At 36.7% G+C, this 17175-nt stretch overlaps 1 protein-coding gene across 1 annotated transcript; it reads right to left on the minus strand.

Annotated features, from left to right (window-relative positions):
• On the minus strand, positions 583-4340 carry LOC109228835. The gene is made up of 5 exons (XM_019394065.1): positions 3819-4340; positions 2435-2556; positions 1872-1963; positions 1223-1309; positions 583-1134 (listed from the first exon to the last, which is right to left on the minus strand). The coding sequence occupies exons 1-5, from the start codon at positions 4163-4165 to the stop codon at positions 1036-1038; spliced, it is 747 nt and encodes a 248-aa protein (XP_019249610.1). The 5' UTR covers positions 4166-4340; the 3' UTR covers positions 583-1035.

A 17175-nucleotide genomic window follows, 5' to 3' on the forward strand; every position in this document is an offset into this window, starting at 1 on the left:
TTAACCGAAACAGAAGAGAAGGAAAAGATAATTGAAACAATTTGAAAAAGCTTAATTTTGGTTATATATAATACAATTTTATTGGATCTTGGCTGATTAGCTGAACCAAAACGTTGGCGCCCATTTTTTAAGCTTTTAAATTTTATGCACTAACGATGCAATAAAGTTCCTACACTATCAATGGAATTTAACAGTAAGGTTATTAACCTTTATTAAAGATTACCAAGCAATACTAACTGAATAGAATTAATGTAATTACCTATTAAAATACATGAGTATGTAAACATTTTTACACACGACCGCGCAATACTTAAACTCTTCTACTACAACAACAACGTGGGTCTGACGAGGGTAGTCTGTATGCGGACCTTACCCCTATCTTAGAGAGGTAGAGATGCTGTTTGCGAAAGACCCTCGGCTTAAAATTGGTGAAAAAGAAAGCAATAAACAGATAATAGCAACAACATTGTAATATGCCACGGAAACAAGTGTGCATAAACAATGATCTGGGAATGCTAAAGTACAAGATTACTACCTTGCTGTTCGTATAAACACTATATGCATATGTATTTCTAGAGCTTTAAAAAGATGAACAACAAACTTCTAAGATGACATGAAAAGAAAGTCTTTACAGGATAAAGCTCACACAAAAGAAGAACTTGACAAAAGGCTACATTATATTACACTACAACTTCATTTACATTGAAAAGCTAATACTGTAGCCCGGTGCACTGAGCTGCCGCTATGTGCGGGTTCAGGAAAAGGCCGGACCACATGGGAGGCAACTTTACCCTGCATTTCTACAAGAGGCTACATAAAAAATACTAGCTGCTGACAGGCCACGTTATACAAGATCACACAGGGAGAAAGAAGAAAACAAAACGTTTTAGAGCAGAAATCGTCGAGAGATTTGCTTACTCCGACAACAAACTAACAATTTATTCCCTCTGTTACATCCTTCCAGCTACAGTTACAATCTTTTGATGAATGTATCTCATGCATACCTGCAATAAATTGCGTTGGCATTAGTTTCGATTACTTGGCACCCAATATTTTAGAGAGCTCCTTTACTAAAGGCTTCTCTTTAATGTCTTCTCCCTTCTCTAAACGCCATTTCTTCGACTTTTCTTCAGCCTGTAAATTAAGGTTAAAAACCGTTAGATAGAAACAGAAGCAAATATCGTTCCATAAGTTTATGCCCAACTTGCTTGATTTGACTTACCCAAATCCTTAAAGGACTCAGCTGCTCTTTGAATGTTTCCAATCTTGGCTGAACAATGTCCTTCCCTTTTGTCCGAATATCATCCGACTGTCCACCATCACAATCACCCACATATTACATAACCACAAACGTACAATGGATCAACTAAGCAACACATTCGATCTAACTAAAAGCAACATCACCAGAACTGTCTAAACTAAAAATCAAACAGACCAATTCCTCAACTAAGCTCGACTAGAGCAGAAATGTGGTCGTCAAAATTTCTCTACCTCAGATAGGTTACCATTTGGTTTTTACGTTCAAATATAGCTGCAAAATCTAGTCTAATGAGATCAAAAGTCACCAGGCACCAGATTTGCAAATCCAACGGCTTCCAAATAAATATTTTCATATTTGCGGATGCGACAGCATAATCACGATATGAAAGGATCAAAGCAATTTAAACAGTCAGCTTTAACCTAAGAGATCTATCAGAAAGTGATTCCTTAGAAAAGAAAAGCAGTGGATTGATGGACTGTTCCATATGTGATCATATTCCCTCAATGTGACATTGCCAGCACGTTTAGCAGAAACTAAGTTAGAAATACAGATTCACACTTCAATGAGAATGTCAATAAGGAAGTCAAAAGAGAAAGAAAGATTTACTTACATTGTGCAACTCTAGCTTGGATGCTGCCAAGCTAAACGTCAAGGCGGAACCACCAAAGACAAGAGCAGTGGCAACAGCAAATGCCTTTGCAACTACATTGAAGAGAACTTTAAACAATAAGGATCTAAAAAGAATATCACCTAGACATATCATGTTTGAGTGGTTTCCTAGCTATAACTTAATGTATGTGAATGGATGTAAATTTGCTCAGATACAGTACTTTTCAGGAATGCTTCCAGTTAAAAAAAAAAAAATTAAAACGTAGTTGGTGTGATTTAAAATGACTATGCCTCAGTCTATAGAACATAAAGCTTAGGAGTATTTCTTGGGAAAATATTTTTGAAGAGCATTTGCTTAATTTTGGGAAAACCTTGTGTGGTTTGTTTCTTAAATCCCGTAAAACATTTTCATCAACTGATATCCGAAACATTTTTATTTGATTTTTGAAAACTCAAAATCTGCTTTCTAATCCAAAAGCAGCTATTTTGTTTTTTTGAAAAAACTTTTCAGACCAGATGGACTCTTTAGCTTATTAGAGCAAACATGTAAAGATTTTGTCTTACTTTGAGACATCCCCATAGCTGCAGCTTTGAGTTTTTCAGGATTAAGAGGTGTGTATTTATCACGCCGCAAATCATTTGCGGTTGAGGCTTGTACTGAGTTTTCTGCATTTGGCAGCTGCCACCTGGAGAAGATATTACCAATGTGATTGTCAAAAGAAGATACAGGATCAAGAAGATGAAAAAGGTTTACGTAATATCCACACTAACTGTTTAAAGCTGAAGCAGTTAGAAGCACATTTTCGTATTAGTTACAATATGATATACAAACCCAACTTGTTTGGGACTGAGGGGTTGTTGTTGTTGTAGTACCAGAATGTTATACAACAGTTACTGAGACATCAGCAATAAAATACAATGTCCTCACTAAAGAGATTTTTCAGAACTTTCTTCATGAAAAAGAGAACAACTAAAAACAGAGAAGACTGGTTGATATTGAATATAACAGATTCACACAGCAAATATAACTAAAATACACACTTCTGTATAACAGAGTAGCCAAGCAGATTAATAATCTACAACACAACAAAGACTAAGTGAACATTTCATTACCACAATCAAAAGGAAAAACATTTTTTTTAGAAAGTAAGAGATTGCTCTTGTGACTCCGAATGAATGGTTTTCATAGAAATCTATACAGTACTCTTGAAAACTAAAAAGTACAAATGCAGGGGCAGTAAAATCAGCAAAAGTTTTGCTCCCATGCTTGGTCAGCCAAGAAAAGTTAAGCAAATCTATAAGTTTCAAATGTGCAACTTATACATCTACCAACCGATTACCTCCTGTTACTCCAACATTTTGAATTATTGAACGTATCAAATAACACTTCACTCACCTGAATTAGATCGATGAGAAAACCCCAAAATAAGAACCTTCCCATTGAAACACTTCACCCAGCTAAAATCAGTACCATACGACACTTTATTGTCCAAATCAATTGTACATTCTCTTAACACATTTCCAGTACCCAAATTCCAACTCATTTCACAAAATACAGTAAATTCCAAAACAATCAACCCATAAACTGTGCATATTGCACTTTGTTTTTCTTTTCTTTAGCCAGATATCATTGAAATTCCGAATAGGCTAACAAATTTTTTTGACTTAGGTGTGTCAAAGTTAAACCACAACATTCAGAATTTCAACTTTTAATCACAAATTAGCTAAAAGAAATGTAAGTAAGGGGTAAAAAAAAACACAATATCCAATCATTATTTTCATTCCAAAGAATAGGAAAAGCTTTAAAAAAAAGAAAAAATAAAATAAAACCCAGTACCATTTCAGTATTCTCAAAAATTAAAACTTTGCTAAAACCAACATCCCAAAATTCAATCTTTCCAGTCACAAATTAGCTAAAACAAGAAAAGAATATCAGAAAAGGAAGAACCTTTTAGGGCCAAAGGTAACTTGAGGTAGAGAAACATAAGCTCTGAGAGGATTAAGAGCATCAGGTGATACACAAGTAGTCTTATTTGGATCAGTGGGGAGAGCCCATTTTGAAGCACCAGAGAGTGACGAATCTGCTGACGTATGAGATTGGAAAATTTTGGAAGGTAAAGAATGTCTGAGAATCTCAGGAAGTACATCAGGAGAAGCTTCTAATTCTTGATTTTTCGCAGCAGCTATAGAATTGGAAGGCTTGATCTTTTGGGCAAGACGGGTAACGGCGTGTTTGGATTCTTCAAAGAAAAATGCTCCTTCTTTTCCTGCTAATCTTCCTGCTAGGAAACTCATTTTTCAGCTGTTTGTGGAATTGGGTTTTGTTATGGATTTTGATTTCCTTAATCGGTACGGGAAATTTGAATCTATGACGGTTATATATAGATATTGAAATCATTTATTTTGTTGTAAGGATTCCTTCCTGAAAAATAGAAAAGAAATGCTAGGTTCGTCTAGGAGTAATTTTATGATAAATTGAATTTTCATTTTGTTTTGAAATCATTTCCATTTTCTTACACCTTGTTTGGATAGTTGTTATATATCATTTCATATTGTATCATATTATATTTATATTATATTGTATTGTATCGTTTGATATATATAATATTTGGATAAATTGTATCGTTTGTCGTTATTTTTTGATGTCACGTACCAGTAATATAAGGAATAAAGTTGTAGTATTACAAAGAAAAATTATGGTACGAGGTAAAATTATTATATAAAAAGATAAGGTAAACGATTATTTAATTATAATAAAGGTCAAAATTAGAGAAAAAAACAAAGTAACGACGCGACTACACCAAATCGATCGTTACATAAAGTGACATTTCTCGTTGTTACGTAACAACAAATTTAACGATACGATACAATAATAAAATTTAAATAATAATCAAATATAAATATTATATTTAAAGTAACAATAAGATAAAATATAATAGGTAACAACCATCCAAACAAGTTGTTAAAGGTCGATATTTTAAATCAACTTTCAGAATTAAATTGGATTAACTTAATTTTCTAAATCAAGTTTGGACAATATGTTCACGATACTCCTTTTCTTTTCTTATTATTGTACAAAGTTTTTTTTAAAAAAAACAAAAAATGCAACTTGACCGTCTCTAGCTAAGATGTGGCACACTCTCAGCCGATTATCTCATGTCCGGCTTTTATGTATATTCTAGATTTTTTCAAAATTGATTTCATGTAATACGTAACTTAATTATTCTAAAAAAAAACAAAAATTAAATTAAAGAAAATGCTACGTCAAATCACCATACTATTACAATATAATAGCTACTTTAACCTTCGTATTTCTATCACTTTCTCCATAGATAGATATATTATATAACAAGAAAATGATAAAAAAGGAAGGAAGAGATTTGACAAACAACATATTGAAATGAGCTTGTCAAACAAGATATTATAAAGAATGAGTGAAAAGAGAAGATGAATAAAATAATAACATTGTCAACATTTACAGGTAGCGTTTAGTGTGGTTTGCAAGTATAGACGCTTGTAACGGCAACTATTAACTTGAAGCCCAAGAAAATTTCTCAAACACAAAAACTACGGCTGTTTTTGGAGTTTGTGTGTATATCAAACTGAGACCATGTTTGGCCAAGGTTTGGGAGGTCAAAAGTAATTTTTTTGGTCAAAAAAGTAATTTTAAAAAAAATTAAGGTGTTTGGCCAAAATAAAAAAAGTACTTATGGGGATAAGCTACAAATTCTAGTGTTGGCCCAAGTGAAGTTTGTTTTGATGATTGACAAAGGAACTCAAGCATTAACCAGGTCCATACACAGTGAACACAGACACGGGCAGAATTCGAGCACAAGGCCTGCACGTGAAGGAGATAAGCTTAAGTTGTTATATCTGATATCTCCTGAACGAAAAGGTTGCAAAATTGATAAGGAGAAGGACTCCTTACTCGAAGAGAACACTATCCAAGATAAGGGAGGAGTTAGAAGTTGAAGATAACTAGAACTCTTCCACCAAGGAAGAGTATAGCATTGGAACTCTAGTTATTTCCTATTCTACTTACTCTATAAATTGCAGGATGTTCTCATTTTACAGGTACGCACAAACGCTGAAGTTAAACGTGAGTTGAGAGATAGCAAGGCATTTTGCAAGAAATTCTTGTGTGATTCAAGTGTGCGAACCTGAAGCTACATGAACCAGATAGAAGAACCGGTTCTAAGTGTCTGTCTTTTATTCTAGTTCAATTGTAGTAGGGCTTTTCAAATTGTACCTTTCAGCTTTATCTAGAAGCAATTGTATTAGGTACTCTAAGTATTGTATTCAAGTTAGAGTTAACTTGGAGTTGTCACAACAGTTAGAGGCTGGTTGCCACAACGGGAATAGAGGTAATCCTTAGGTTTACAAAGAGTTTTGTAAATGCTGTTTTGGCTCAGTGATGTACTGAAGTGTTGGGGAAAATCCTACTGAGCAGTAGGTCGTGGTTTTTTCACCTTTTGAGCCGAGTGTTTTCTACGTAAAAATACTTGTGTTCTTTACTTTCCGCATTTACTATTTCCGCAACAGTAGTATAAGGAATACATAGAAGAACCAGGTTCTTCTATAATCTGCGCACGCGAAAAATTGGATACCACACAAATCACCCCCATCTTATGTGGTATTGAAATATAAAACATCAATTGGTATTAGAGCAAGTTATCCTTGAAGAGGCTAATACCTTAGGAGCAGATCAAGATGAGTACACCACCTGAAAACTAGGAATGGCAATCCACTGCTAGGCCACCACTCTTTAATGGCCAGTACTACTCTTGGTGAAAAAACGGGATGAGAGATCACATTATAGGAGAGGACTATGAGCTATGGGATATTGTCACTGATGGTCCACTGGCGACCTTGAAGAAAAATGCTGATGGAGTAGATATGCCAAAGACAAGAGCGTGCACTGTTGAGGACTTGAAGAAATGGGAGAAGAATGCTAAAACTAAGAAATGGCTTGTTTGTGGACTTGGTATAGATGAGTACAGCAGAATCCAAAGATGTACCACTGCTAAGCAAATTTGGGACACATTGCAAGTGACTCATGAAGGTACACCTCAGGTGAAGATTTCCTCTGGTGTAGAGATCCAGAGGAACTCTACCGTATTCTCAGTATGAGAACTTTGCTATAAAGGAAGGAGAAACCATTAAAGAAATGTACACAAGGTTCACTACACTAACAAATAAGCTAAAATCTCTTGGAAGGATTATTCCTGAAGAAAATAGAGTCGAGAAGATACGACTAGGGTTTTGTCTATCACTTGGAGAGCAAAATCACTGTCATCCAGGAATCTAAGAATACTGCCACTCTCCCACTGGATGAATTAACGGTAAACCCAATATCTATGAACTTAGGAGACAAACCATGAAAATGGATGCAAATAAGAAGGAAAGAAGATGATGAAATGGCTATGATCACCAAGGACTTCAAGAAGTACCTGAGGAGAGGAAAGGGTTCTTTAAGAAGTGAAAGCTATAGCAAGTCAAAAGCTCCTGAGAAACAAACCAATGATGGCTGCTACAAGTGTGGAAAGACTGATCACCACATCAAGAACTGTCCTTTGTGGGAAATTGAATGGAAGAAGGAAAGAGCTTAACGAGGTAACAGGAAGAAGGAACAGGTTCAACCCAAGAAAAGCAACAACAAAGGATCAACCAAGGCTATGGTTGCTGCTTGGAGAGAAAGCTAAGATGATGATGAGGATGAATAAGAACTTATGGCCATTGGAGAATCTGATGAAGAAACTGAGGTAAGTGTCCTTCATCTCAAAGACAAGATTAAATTGTTGTCTACAGAAAGGTTATCCGAGTTACTACTAGAACTAATTGATGAATAAGAGGATGTAAACAACAAAAAGGAACAGTTGTCTAAAGAATGTGTGATTTTGAAGGCTAAGTGCAAAAACCTGGAACTTAGGGTTCAGTGAAACTATAAGTGAAAATACGATGTTGAAGAACCAGGTTCATGTACTTGACTCAACTGTCCTAGAGCTTAGATCTGAAAATCTAAAATTGAAACTAGGAACAGGAAAAAATACAGCTGATCACACACAACTCACCTTACAAGAAAATGTAGGAAAAATGAAGGATGAGTTGTACAAGAAAGATGAATAGGTAAGAATTCTAAAGGAGGATCTAGGCAAAGCCAAGCATGAGCTAGACAGAACTTGTAAATGGAACAGGTCCTCTGATGTATTTTCATGGCTATAAGAACACCATAGTAGCAAAGGAAGAGGACTTGGCTTTGGGAACCCGGCACCTAAGTGGGATCCCAAAAGCAAGTACCTCACACTTCCTGAGAACAAGATTTGCAAACACTGTGGTAAAACAGGTCACTATAAGAGTGAATGCACTGCAAAAGAAAAGGCAAGTCAAAAGAACAAAGAATTTGTTCAACGGAAGAATAGGCTACCAAGTTGGGGTAAAAAGAATTTGATTCATCCTTTTGCCTATAGAAAGGAACCCAAACTAGTTTGGGTTCCTAAGAAGAACCCCTGATTTTCTTTTGCAGGTCAAAGTGAAGGGGAGCAGCCAAATATGGGACATGGATAGTGGATGCTCAAAGCATATGACAGGAAGCAAGAACCAGTTCCTTTCACTTGAGGACCTTAAAGGAGGTAATGTCTCATTTGAAAATGGGAAGAAATGTGAGATCATTGAGGTTAGAAAGGTAGGTAAGACTGATTCTCACTCTATTGAGAACGTCTACTTGATAGATGGGCTGAAGTACAGTCTAATAAGTGTATCATAATTGTGTGATAGAGGTAACATGGTAGAATTCACCTCTGCAAAATGCTTTGTGATTAACCTTACCACTGACAAGATAGTTTTGCAGGAAAAAAGAGTGAACAACATATATATTGTGAATCTTTCCACACTTTCAGATAATGAACTCACTTGCTTAAGTGTGTTGGATAATGATCCCCTCCTTTGGCACAACAGACTTGGACATGCCAGTCTAATTCGACTCAACAAACTAGTCTTCAAGGACTTGGTGATAGGACTGCCTAACATTAAGTTCAAGGAAGATAAAGTTTGTGAGGCTTGTGCAAGGGGGAAGCAGGTAAGATCTTCTTTCAAAAGCAAGAAAATGGTAAGCACCACCAGGACGATGGAACTGGTTGATATGGATCTTTGTGGACTAATGAGAACATTGAGCAGAGGTGGTTAGAGATATGTTATGGTGCTTGTTGATGATTACTCTAGGTTTACTTGGACACTGTTTCTAACATATTTGACATGTTCACTTCTTTTGTTAGAAAAACTCAGAAAAACTAGGTAATCAACTTGCATCAATTAGGTCTGATCATGGTATTGAATTTGAAAATGCTAAATTTGCTGAATTTTGTGATGACCATGGCATAGATCATAATTTTTCTGCTCCAAGGACTCCACAACAAAATGGAGTGATTGAAAGAAAGAATAGGATATTGGAGGGAATGGCTAGGACTATGCTTCTTTCTAGAAAACTGCCCCATAGTTTCTGGGCAGAAGCTGTGAACACTGCATGCTACATCATAAATAGGTGCATGACTAGACCTCTTGTTGAGAAGACTCCCTATGAGTTACTTAAAGGGAGAAATCCAAATATATCCCATCTTAGGGAATTTGGATGCAAGTGATTTGTGCACAATAATGGTAAAGACTCCCTAGGTAAGTTTGATCCCAGAAGTGATGAGGGAGTATTCTTGGGATATTCTTCACATAGTAAAGCTTATAAGATTTATAACAAAAGAACTATGTGTGTAGAAGAAAGTGTACATGTAGTTTTTGATGAAACTAACATTCTTTCTGAGAGGCAGGAACATGATGATGAAGCAATTGGGCTGGTAAGAAACTCAATTGAAACCACAGCCCAGACTGAAGCTACACCATAGGAAGGAACAAGTGACGAAATAGGTCCTTCCACCTAAGGCAACTTGAAAGGGGGGATTGAACAAAGAGGAACTGATCCTCAAACCTCGAGGGAACCTGTCCATGAACTTGTTCCTCAGCAACAAAACATTGAAGGAGCATCTAGGGGAACCCAGCTGGTTGTGAAACCTTACAAGTATCAAAGTTTTCATCCCATTGAGAACATAATTAGTGATCCAACCTCTGGAATCAAAACCAGATCTTCTTTGAAGTATCTTTGTTCTTTTGACGCTTTTTATCTCTTATTGAACCTAAAAATGTTGCTGAGGCTTTGCAGGATGCAAATTGGGTAAATACAATGCAAGATGAACTCAATCAATTTGAGAGAAGTCAAGTTTGGCATTTGGTAGACCCAATGACAGATCAGTAATCGGCACAAAGTGGATCTTTAGAAACAAACTTGACGAAGATGGAATAGTTACAAAGAACAAAGCAAGATTGGTGGTTCAAGGATATAGTCAAGAGGAGTGCATAGACTATGATGAGACCTTTGCTCCAGTTGCAAGATTGGAAGCAATTAGACTCCTTATAGCCTTTGTTGCTTACATGGAATTCACTCTTCATCAGATGGATGTCAAGACTACCTTCCTCAATGGCTATCTAAAGGAAGAAGTGTTTGTCAAGCAACCTCCAGGCTTTGAAAGCAAGGAATGTCCTGATCATGTATACAAGCTTGACAAGGCACTTAATAGGCTCAACTAGGCTCCAAGAGCATGGTATGAAAGATTATCAAAATTCTTGCTTGAGCATGGCTACTAGAGAGGTAAAATTGACAATGTTTTTTTCTTGAAAGAAAAAGGTAAAGATCTCTTGGTAGTTCAGAATATGTTGATGATATAATCTTTGGAGCAACTATTGATAAGTTAAGTAACAAATTTGCTAAACTAATGGGGAGTGAATTTGAAATGAGTATGATGGGTGAGCTTAATTTCTTTTTAGGCTTACAAATTAAACAAAATTCAAATGGAACTATGATCCATCAACAGAAGTATGTAAAAGAGTTGCTTAAAAGGTTTAAAATAGAAGATTCCAAAGAAATTGACACTCCTATAGCAACAGCCACAAAATTAGATGTAAATGAACCTAGTTCATTTGTTGATTAGAAGTTATATAGGGGAATGATTGGCTCTTTGTTTCTTACTGCTAGCAGACCTAACATTATATTTAGTGTAGGCCTTTGTGCTAGATTTCAGGTAAATCCAAAGGAGTCTCACTTGACTGCTGTCAAGAGGATCTTGAGATGCCTAAAAGGCACCATTGACCTTTGTCTATGGTATCCAAAAGGTAATAATTTCAACTTATTAGGATATGTTGATGCTGATTATGCAGGTTTCTTGTGGATAGAAAGAGCACCTCAGGTATGGAATACTTTCTTGGCTCATGTCTTGTGTCTTGGGACACCAAAAAGCAAAATTATGTGGTCTTATCTACTGGTGAAGCTGAGTATGTTGTTGCTGCCTCATGTTGTGCTCAATTGTTGTGGATCAAACAACAATTAATGGACTTTGGAAATGATGTAGGTTGTATCCCCATCTTTTGTAATAACACTAGTGCAATTAGTATGACCAAGAACCCGATTCATCACAAAAGAACTAAGCACATAGATGTTAGGCATCACTTTTTGAGGGACAACTATGAAAAGGGTTTGATCACTGTGCAATTTTGTGCTACTGACAAGCACATAGCTGACATCTTCACAAAAGCTCTAAGTAGAGATCACTTTGAAAGGAACAAGTTAGAATTAGGGATGATTAAGATCACCTAAAAGGAACCAGTTCTAACTCAAAACTTGGTTAGGAAATTTGTGAATACATAATTAGATTAGATTTTGCTCGATCTCATACTTTCTCTAGTATACTATTGTGCCATGTGCTAAAATGTCTCATTAATCTCTAATGATATTATCTTTATTTTCTTGGAAAATTCAGACTTACACAAGAGATTTCTCAGTGAAGAACCTGGTTCATCAAGATTACATGGTACGTACTCTCCACTCTGTATATTTTGAAATAATTATATTTGGATGGAGAGTCCCATTTAATCCTAGAGTCCTTGAGCTTATCCGTTACGAAATGAACCAGTTTCATCCAAATAGAGTCCCAAAATGCAATAAGTGCCTAGATTCTAGGGAGAGTCTTCAACGTCGCTTCAAACTGACTCTTAGTTTGATTAGACTTCTGAGCTTCTGAAAAAGCTGTCACTACCCAATTAAAATCTTCCTCTTTATATTGATTAGGCCTTAGTTATTTCTTCACTTCTAAAATTTTCAGCCGCCATAAAATTCTCTATCTTTCTCTCATCTTCTAAACACACACATACTCATCTTCTGTCATCCTTAACCATCAATGGCTAACATATCTAGAAATCCCTCATCACCACCCAAATAATCCACACCCACACCTTCAACCACGACCTTAACCACACCTCTTTCTAAGAAAGGAAGATTCAAGATACTTGCTCGCAAGACTGTGTCAAGAAGTGAATTATCCAAGAAGTTAGATGAACAATTGAAAGCAAGCCAGGCCCAAGAACCCCAGAAATCTGAAGAATCATTCAAGTCTGCTACTGAGGGGGAAGAAACTGTTTCTTCTGAAATAGAGCAGGTAACATCTGGCCTTAAAATTACATCTGAAGTAACATCTGAGGTTGCTGCAAATCTGGAAAATAGATTTGTTCTGGTAGGAACCGTGGCTGGGGTTGAGACCACTGAGTCTGGAAAAATTGGTGGTAAAAATAAAAAGAGAAAAGAAAAGAAGAGTGAGGGTGCTCAAGATGCTGTGAGGGGAACATGAAAAGGAGTGGTTGAATCTTCACTCACTCCTGTTGGTTTGACTGAAGATATATGAGCTATGATATTGTAGAGTGAGGAATATGCTGGAGAAGAAGAAAGTGTAAGAGAAAAAGGGGGAAGTGGGTCTGGAGAAGCTGCTGAGGGATTGGTTAGATTGGGGAAGAATGTCAAGAACATGTTCCATCTGAGCAGGAACCCCTCAAAGACCTACTGAGAAAAGTGTCTGACAGTTACAATCCTAAAAACTCCTCCACTCACCTCCACGGGCGAATATAGTCTACTAGACTCTTTCTTGGCTAGTCTAGTAGACTATATTCTAGGGAAAAGGAGTTCAGGAGTTAAAATCCCTGGTACTGCTAGGGCAAACAAAAAGAGAAAGGCTGTTTCTTCTATCCCTGTAGAGACTCCTCCCACAAGAGGAAGAGCTACAAGGAGTCAGAAGAAGCAGAGTGGGGCTGAATTTGAGAAGGCTTTGAAAGAAAGTAAGGGGAAAGCTGCTGCAAAGGGAAAGAAGAAAGTGGTTGAGCCTATTGAGGCTATTGAAATTGAGGAGATGGATCTGGTTCTTCGTGATGAAGAGGAGGCAGAAGAGGTGGAGGTTGTGACTCCAAAAGCAAAGAAAATCGAGACTTCCAAAAAGAAGTCTCCTTCGAAAACAAAGTCAGCAGAACCTTCTACCTTGACAAAAAGAACTAGGTCTGCCTTAAAGTCTAGAAAAGTGAAAGTAGTGGAGGAAGAAGAGAGTGAAGAAGAAGAAGAAGAAGAATCTAATGCAGAGAAGGACAAAATGGTTAAGTTTGGGAAAAGAACCATCTTGAAAGGTCGACTCCTCAGGAACTTGGAGGAGGAAGGAATGATGATGCTGCTAGAAAAGTTACAACTGCAGGGTTGGAAGGACATGGTCCTTCATAGGGATGGAAAGCTTGCCATAACTGATATTGTGAAGTTCATGGCAAATTGTGAGATAAAAAATGGCAGAGTCACCAGTGTGGTAAATGGGGTGACCGTGAGTTTTGATGACAAGGAGTTGGGAGAAATTCTGGGAGTACCTGCTGAAGGGTACAATGACTACAAAAAGTTAAAATGGCCAAGCCCAGAAAACCTCCCCACAGCACTTGCCATTACAAGGAAGTTTGGTGATAATGAAGAAGATCTTCAGCTCAAATCTATATACAAAAGTGAGATGAAGCCACCCCACAAAGTGTTGTTCGAATTTGTTAACAAGGTTGTGTTGCCCAGGGAGGAAAGGAGGCACATTGCCACATTCATGGACCTGGTCCTTATGGAATGTCTGGATAGTGGAAGGCAAATCAATTGGCCTAGGTTTATCATCCAGCTCCTTGATAGGGTTCTGACTGGCACCAAAACTTATGCCATACCCTATGGTTTCATTCTCACGGCTGTACTTGCACACTTCAAGGTACCCATCAAGAAATGGGAAGTTGGTACAAGCAAGGATCACTTTGGGGAAAACACTTTGACTCCATGTGACCATGAAGTCCACACCACTCCCAAAGAACCTAGTTCATCCGAGAAGGTACCTGTGAACAGCAAAGTGCGCGCTTTGGTGCAAGAAAGTAGGGCTAAAGATGCTGAGATTGAGAGGCTAAAGAAGAGGCTGGCTGAAGTAGAAACTAAGAGGGATGCTCTCAGGCTGAGCTTGAAAAAGATAAGGAGAAGAATGATGGCATTCTTCATGATATGCTGAAACTACTTCAGGCTAGAAACCAAGAACCTGGTTCTTCCCAGCCTTGAAACCTTCCTAGCTTAGTTAGACAAACCAGTGACCCGGATGAGATTTCTTTTTCTTCTTTTTGCTCATGATCCAGTAATTTTATTTCTCTTTATGCTTTGTGGATGACTAATATCAATGATAATCAACTGTTTTTGTGCTCTAACTGTTTGTTGATGCTTCTTAGTGGCTAATAACATTAGATTGATAAATGATGCTTGACTCCATGATTGCGTTTGAAGTAGCCCAAGTGGCCATGAGTAATTTCTATTAAAATCTGGTTATCTAACATAATTAGGAAACATTTCGATGATGCCAAAAGGGGGGAGATAGGTTGTGCTTTTTACTTGGACTGTGATGTTTATAACCTAATGAACCTGATCCTTGATGATTAGTAACTTTATAATGAAAAGTGTTCTAACTTTGTGTTGATGTTGAGCTGAGTTGAAATAGGGCTTATGCTTATGAAAAGCATAGAGTTTGTCATCATCATAAAGGGGGAATTTATTAGCACAAGTGAAGTTTGTTTTGATGATTGACAAAGGAACTCAAGCATTAACCAGGTCCATACACAGTGAACACAGACACGGGCAGAATTCGAGCACAAGGCCTGCTCGTGAAGGAGATAAGCTTAAGTGGTTATATCTGATATCTCCTGAACGAAAAGGTTGCATAATTGATAAGGAGAAGGACTCCTTACTTAAAGAGAACACTATCCAAGATAAGGGAAGAGTTAGAAGTGAGATCAACCAGAACTCTTCCACCAAGTAAGAGTAGCATTAGAACTCTAGTTATTTCTTCATCTACTAACTCTATATATTGCAGGATGTTCTCATTTATAGGTGATGCACAAACACAGAAGTTAAACAGGAATTGAGAGCAAAATAGCAAAGCATTTTGCAAGCAGTTCGTGTGTGATTCAAGTGTGCAACATTGTAGTAGGTGTTTTCATGTTGTACCTTACAGCTTTATCTAAAGGCAATTGTAATAGGTACTCAGAGTATTCAAGTTAGAGTTAACTTGAAGTTGTCGCAACAGTTAGAGGTTGTTTGCCACAACGGGATTAGAGTTAATCCTAGGTTTACAAAAGTATTTTGTGAATGCAGTTTTTGGCTCAGTGATTTAGTGGAGAGTTTGGAAAAATCCTACTAGGAAGTAGGTCGTGATTTTTTCACCTTTTGAGCCAGGTATTTTCCATGTAAAATACTTGCGTTTTTTACTTTCCGCATTTACTATTTCTGCAATAGTAGGTTAAGGAACACTTACAAGAACCAGATCCTTCCACAATCAGTTTAAGCGAAAAATTAGACACCATACAAATCACCCTCTCTTGTGTGGTATTGAAGTTAAAACATCACAAACCTTACTTCACGTCTATAATTATTTTTGTAAAGGTGGCGTAAATATAACAGGTTTACAATATGTCATTTGCTTTGGCTTTGAGACAATTATATCTTAATTCGTGTCAAACCTTTTTTATCAGCAAAAACACTTCTTGGATCAGCTCTAGGAAATTTGACACATAAATTGTAGTCACTTGTCTTCTAGGATGGGGAAGGTTGGAGAATAATTAAGATCTGAATAATTAAAATTTAAACCTAAAAATAAATAGATTTAATAACTGAGATCTGAAAATTAGAATAAGACCTTTAGGTCAAATTAAGACCAATTAGATCATGTTATCTGCCAAGTGACATAATGTGTCAAACCGAATAGAACATTTCATCCAAGCCTATTAAAGTGTTCAAATGACATGTTTTGGCTAATTAATCTTTTATTCTAATAGTTGAATTAACGCGATTGATCTAATGACTGATGTGAACTTATCAAATCAAGCGGAAGATTTTGTTCATAATTTGAAATAGAAGTTATTTATGAATCCAAAAATACATCAAAAGACTACAAGAAAGAGCGCAGAATAAGTAGTTTTTTATTCCTAACAAATTTCGGTTGGAGATATAGTTCCATCATAAGAATTAACTTTATCTTANGTAATTTCAGTTTAAAATCTGGTTATCTAACATAATTTAGGGAAAACNNATAGGGTTTGTGCTTTTTTACTGGACTGTGAATGTTTATAACCTAATGAACCTGATCCTTGATGATTAGTAACTTTATAATGAAAAGTGTTCTAACTTTGTGTTGATGTTGAGCTGAGTTGAAATAGGGCTTATGCTTATGAAAAGCATAGAGTTTGTCATCATCATAAAGGGGGAATTTATTAGCACAAGTGAAGTTTGTTTTGATGATTGACAAAGGAACTCAAGCATTAACCAGGTCCATACACAGTGAACACAGACACGGGCAGAATTCGAGCACAAGGCCTGCTCGTGAAGGAGATAAGCTTAAGTGGTTATATCTGATATCTCCTGAACGAAAAGGTTGCATAATTGATAAGGAGAAGGACTCCTTACTTGAAGAGAACACTATCCAAGATAAGGGAAGAGTTAGAAGTTGAAGATAACTAGAATTCTTCTACCAAGGAAGAGTATAGCATTGGAACTCTAGTTATTTCCTATTTTACTAACTCTATAAATTACAGGATGTTCTCATTTTAGAGGTATGCACAAACGCTGATGTTAAACGTGAGTTGAGAGCAAAATAGCAAGGCATTTTGCGAGCAATTCTTGTGTGATTCAAGTGTGCGAACCTGAAGCTACATGAACCAGATAGAAGAACCAGTTCCAAGTGTATGTCTTTTATTCTAGTTCAATTGTAGTAGGGCTTTTCAAATTGTACCTTTAAGCTTTATCTAGAAGCAATTGTATTAGGTACTCTAAGTATTGTATTCAAGTTAAAGTTAACTTGAAGTTGTCGCAACAGTTAGAGGCTGACTGCCACAACAAGATTAGAGGT

This window comes from Nicotiana attenuata, chromosome 7, assembly GCF_001879085.1.
Source record: "Nicotiana attenuata strain UT chromosome 7, NIATTr2, whole genome shotgun sequence".
NCBI classification, from domain to species: Eukaryota; Viridiplantae; Streptophyta; class Magnoliopsida; order Solanales; family Solanaceae; genus Nicotiana; species Nicotiana attenuata.